General features: G+C 40.1%; 1 protein-coding gene across 1 annotated transcript; it reads left to right on the forward strand.

Annotated features, from left to right (window-relative positions):
• Window positions 1-550: 550 nt before the first annotated feature.
• On the forward strand, window positions 551-1,847 carry MYCFIDRAFT_154396 (uncharacterized protein; the record flags this gene model as incomplete). Its single annotated transcript, XM_007929100.1, has 1 exon — window positions 551-1,847. One exon carries the CDS (start codon window positions 551-553, stop codon window positions 1,643-1,645), a length of 1,095 nt encoding a protein of 364 aa, XP_007927291.1. The 3' UTR covers window positions 1,646-1,847.
• Between the last annotated feature and the right edge of the window lie 4,153 nt (window positions 1,848-6,000).

Consider the following 6,000-nt stretch of genomic DNA (forward strand, 5'->3'; position numbering starts at 1 on the left):
GCATGGACCGGAAGGTCGACGAGAGTCCAATGCATCGACAAAAAAGGCTCAGAAAGCCAACACAACTTCCATGCCCCCAGGCAGCATTTTCGACAAATTGGTTGCAGACATCAATCCTGCAAGACCACACAGCCCATTGCCTTCGTCCGCTCTCAGCAGCACTTCTAGTGCGCACAGCAGTCTACATGACAAGATTGTCACAGTTGACACAACTACCCAGATGTTAACTCCAGCACTCATCGAGATACCGAGCAAGACTGTGGATCGACCTCGCACCAGTCGCGAGAGTCACAGCAGTAATGGCAGTCGCGAGAGCCGAGAGAAGGATCGAGACGCTGAACACATACCACTCCCCGCTCGTCCTGCAGTGACTCGCATCGATTCGAAAGACATGCTGAATACACAAAGCCTTCTCGATACTCAAAATCCGACACCACCTCCTGACAAGCCTCTACCAAAAATTCCTGGACCCATGAAGGGGACCCAGCTTCGCGCACGACTACCAACCCATCCACATACGGCACGACCAGCAGCTTCATCACCATCGCCAATGCCGTTCTATCGATCGGCAGCGTTGAGCGATGTCAAGATCATTGGCGTGCAAGAGCATATCGCCATCCCGCATCTCCAGACCAGATTCCCTGCCAGCGATGCATCAATCAAAGAAGCCAAGGAACAGCAATCCCACATCGAATCACTCTTTCCATACACAAAGTCCCGCCTTGCAGATGTCTCCGATCAGCGGATAAAGGACATGGATGACAATGGCATAGCTTTCCAAATCGTCTCTCGATCAGCTCTGGTCAATCCCCTGTCCATGGACGCCGGTGCAGGGACAGCTCTGACAAGACAACTCAACGACGAACTGAAATGGGCCGTCGACGAAAACCCCAAACGTTTCGCAGCTCTCGCTGAACTACCCTTCCAAAGCCCCGAGCTGGCAGTCAGAGAACTGCGAAGATGCGTCCTCCGCCTAGGCTTCGTAGGCGTCATGCTGCACGGCACCGTAGGCGGAAAATTCCTCGACGACCCCATCTTCGACGAAATCCTTTCCACTTTCGAAGAGCTCGACGTCCCTCTCTTCCTCCACCCCGGCACACCGCCCAAAACCGTCTCAGACGCTTATTACTCCTTCCCAAACAAGCCCGACACTTTGTCCGCCATGCTCGCCGGCCCCGGTTTCGGGTGGCACAACGAAGTCTCAATCCATGTCCTGCGCCTCGCAATCTCAGGAACTCTCGACCGCCACCCAAAACTCAAACTCATCATCGGCCACCAAGGCGAAATGCTTCCCATGATGCTCCAACGTTTCGATATCATGTTCAATCCCACATTATTCGGGCTGGAACGCCCGGTTTCACACATGTTACGATCACAAGTCTGGATTTCCATTTCGGGCTGTTTTTCGCTGCCGGTGACGTTGCTTACGATTCAGACTTGGGGGGTGGAGAAATTGTTGTTTTCTAATGCTTATCCTTTGGTCGAGGCGGAGAGGGTGCCCGAGTTTGCGAATCGTTTGGCTGATCTTGTTGCGCCTGCGGATTTGAAGAGGATTTTGCAGACGAATGCGGAGGGGCTGTTTAAGTTTAAGGCGGATGAGTGTGGGAGGACGAGGTCGAATCGGAAGTGGACTATGATTTTGTGAATGATGATGATGATGAAGATGGAAAGAAAGAAAGAAAGGTGGGTGGGTTTTTTGTTTTTGGGGATTTTGAGATGCGATGGGATGGGACGGGATGGGATTATGGATGGTTACGGCCGATGGATGTTGAATTTTCTATCTATATCTACTTCATGTGTATTATATCAGTTACCATGTAGTTCTACCTCATCATACCAAATTATCCACAACGACGAAATCACCTTTACGTGCATGCTAACAAGAGACTTCCGCATCTCATTATATAAATAGCCCACCTACCTGGGAGATAGTTCTACAGATTGCAGATCATGCCACGCACAGCCAAACAGTCCAGTCCCTTGTCCCCAGTCGAGTCTCGACCCAGCAGTCGATTGTTCAGGAAATTTAACCAACCACACTTCTCATTTCCAGCAGCGTAGTGGGATTTTTCAATACCAGGTGGCCGGTGAAGACTTAAAAAGCCCCTAAGTTGTTAATAATAGATAAGGTCGGGCGGGCTAGTATTCGGAACAATGTTATGCTACGTAGGCAGGGAGAAGAAATTCTAGGTTCGTATCCTAATACTACTTACTCTATTAGGGGGATAGGATAAGCTATTACTAGTAGCGCGTAATCGATTAGTAGCTAGTTAAGAATAAATTAAGAAGTGTTTAGCTCTTAGTACGAATCCTAGTAGTAGGTATTAGGGGGGTTTTTTTTAAACAATTATACTAAAGACTTTTAATAGATGTTATTATTGTCTACTTAGAGTACTTTAGATATTTAGCTAGAGGTTTCTAAATTATATTAGTATATTCGATTTTTTTTTAAATTTGTCGATTTAGTACTATATTTAAATAAAATCTTTAAAGATTTTTTTTATATAAATTGTTTATTTCTATTAATACTATATATATAGATAGTTATATAATACCTAGGAAAATAGTAGCGAACAATTAGAGACGAAGGGAAGATAGTTAAGAAGGAAGGGAGGACGAATAGAAAGCACTATATACTAGGGCAGAGGAGGTGCTAAAGGCGGAAGATAGAAGAACCCCTAAGAGGGCATATAGGATAATAATCTTAGAACTCCTTAGAGGACTAAAAGCAATCTATAACTAGGCAAGCTACGTAATTATAAAGGTAGCTAATACAGTCGTAGCAAAGATTACGAAGAAACAATAGGAGATAAGCCTAAACTACCGCACCTAGGTAGTAGTAGCTAGTTAGGAGGCGCTAAAACCCCCGAGGACAGTAGTTAGAGTCTATATTACGGACCTATAGGAGCAAAAGGAAATCTAAGGACTTATAGGGAAAGAGATTGTAGAAAGAATTATAGTTAAAGAGGTAATTAGGGCTAGGAACGAAGGTAAAGGGGTAATCAAGCTGTTTATAGTACAAGAGTAGGACAAAAAGAAGCTAGAAATACAAAAAGAATAGACAACTAAGATAGGGAAAACAGTAAAGGTCTCCTAATAGCAATTTATAATTATAGCCTATAGCATAATAAGAAGCTTTAAGGAAGAATAGGATATTAAGAGCCTATAGAGACAAAACTAAGCTATATACCTAGGCCTAAAGATTACAAAAGTAGTATAGATTAAAAGGAAAATCGAAGAGACTAAGAAGTAGTCTTCCCTAATCGTCTAGGTAGGGAGTATAGAGTAAGCTAATATAGTGCTAGACTAGGGGTTGTTCTAGGACTTTAAAAGATTAGAAACAGAGATATATAGAAGCAACTATAGGATAATATAGTGCTTCAAATGTCAATACTATAGACACTTAGCAGCTAAATATATAAAGACAACTAATACCTGCTCCTATTATATAGGGGATTACTAGGTTAAAGAATGCAAAGCATATAAGGGAGAAGCAAGATATATATACTACACTAAAAGACACCCCTCTTAGGCGAAGGAATACCTAGTAAGAATATAGGCAGCTAGGAAGGCAAAGGAAGCTAGAATCAATATACTAAAAAGATATACAACAAGCTAGGGCAGCTAGGTATAGAAGCAACCTAGCTAAGTACTATAAAAGAGGTCTAGACAAGATAATAGGTTTATATTTAGGGCCTTACTAGCATAAGAGAGTTACTAGCAACTAGGGAGACTAAGATACCTTAATATTGTAGGAAAGGAAGCAGGGCAGACAAAGCTTAGTCAAATATTAGTCTAAAGTAAGGGAAGACTAAAGGAAAACTTATAGGGAAATAATATAGATAAAACCTAATAAACATTGCAACATTACTAAACATTATATAGTACAATGTTAATAAGAGTAAAGACAAGGTACAGAGGAGCTTCCTTTAAGCACTAAACCTAAAAGAATATTACATTATTGCAATCTAAGAGCCCTAGCTTAACCTATATATAAAGAGACTAGCAACAGTTAAAGACCTAAGATACTACCTAATTATCTACAACTAGGGAGCCCTAAGGATATATATCTATATTAGTAAGGAGATAGATATAGAAACCTAGTAGGCTATACTATAGGAGGATAGGGACCTAACATTAGTTTAAGTAGAGACATCCTAAGGTACACTCTAAGTCCACTATATATACAACCTACTACTAGACTCAAGAAGCAGTACCTAACTAAAAACCCTAGAAAGACTACCTAGAGTTATCTAGGGGAACACCTACTAAATCCTACTTAGGGATTTCAACCTCTACTACCCCCTCTAGGGCTTAGACTTTACCCTAGCTTACCACTTCCTAGTAGGAAGACTAATTAATATATTAGAGAGGGAAGGAATGGAAATTGTTACCCTAAAGGGACTAATTACTTAGGAGGCAAGAGGAAGCAGTAGCACACTAAACCTATACTTTATATTACATTAAATTAGGAACAGGATTATAAGATATAGGGTTAACTAGGAACTAGAAGAATTATTAGACTACTTCCCGGTATAGATTAAGCTAAATGTCTAAGCTAATTAGGAAAGGGAACTAGAGGATAAGCTTAACTAGAAAGGTACCTAATAGGGCAGGATTAGGGAGGAACTAGAAAGGGACCTAAAACTAGAGGAACTCTTAATAAAGCACCTACTAAGGCTAGAAGACATTAATAAGGTAGTAGAAGAACTAATAGGAATCCTAAAATAGGTAGCTAGAAAGCATACCCTAGCAAAGAAACATTTACTATACTAGCAACTATACTAGACTAGTAAGTGTATAAGGAAGGTTAAAGCAGTAAGGAAGGCTAAGAGGTAGTAGATATAAACCTATACCTAGGAAGCATAGGACAACTATAATAAAGCCTACTAGGAAAAGAAGATCTAGATTAAGAAAGATAAGATATAAGAATAGAGATCTATAATAGGAATAATTATAAAGAAACTAGAGGAGATATAGAGGATAGCTAAATAGGCAAAGAGACCTAAATAGGATAAGGATATACTACTATAATTCCCGGACATTATAGACTAATAAGGACAAATACAGACTACAATAGAAGGGAAAGTAAGAGCCCTAGGCTAATACTTCTTCTATAGAAAAGTATAAGTAGACCTATTAGATATAAAGGAGAAAGAACAAGAGACTCTACTACTAGGTATACTAAGAGATACCTAGGTTAAACCCGAAACTATTAAAAGGATCCTAAAGAAAATTCTAGGCAATAAGGTACTAGGAGAAGACAAGATCTACAACAAACTTCTAAAAGCATATAGGAAGGGGCTAGCCCTAGCACTAGCTAATATCTTTTTATAAAGCCTAGTACTAGGACACTACCTAAGACTATTTAGGAAGTCCCTAACAGTAGTGCTAAGGAAGCCCTAGAAGGAAGACTATATATAGCTCAAGGCCTATAGACTAATAGCCCTACTTAATATAATAGGCAAGGTACTAGAAAAAATTGTCGCTAAAAGGCTAACAACCTTTGCCGAGGAAAGGAATATCCTTCCTAAAGGCTAGATAGGAGGAAGAAAGAAGAGGTTAATACTAATAGCTATAGAACTAATTACAGAACAGATTAAGTATATCTAGCACTATAGTTAAAACTAGGTAGCAACCCTCCTCTCCCTTAACATCTTAGGAGCCTTTAACAACGTCTCCTATAAAAGACTCCTATATATACTTAAACAGAAAGCTATACTAAACTAGATAGTCTAATTTATCTAGTCCTTCCTATAGGAAAGATTAATATAGCTTATTCTAGGTAAATTCAAATTAGATCTAATACTAACTAGAAAGGGAATCCCCTAAGGATCAATACTCTCCCTAATCCTCTTCCTTATCTTTATAGTAGACCTACTCCTACTCCTAGAATTAAAAAACATATTAGCATTAGGGTTCGTAGATAATATAAACATCCTAGCCTAGTCTAAGACAATAGAAACCAACTATAAGATCCAGAAGAGAAGTACTAGGAGT

Source organism: Pseudocercospora fijiensis, assembly GCF_000340215.1.
Source record: "Pseudocercospora fijiensis CIRAD86 unplaced genomic scaffold MYCFIscaffold_5, whole genome shotgun sequence".
In the NCBI taxonomy this organism is placed as follows: Eukaryota; Fungi; Ascomycota; class Dothideomycetes; order Mycosphaerellales; family Mycosphaerellaceae; genus Pseudocercospora; species Pseudocercospora fijiensis.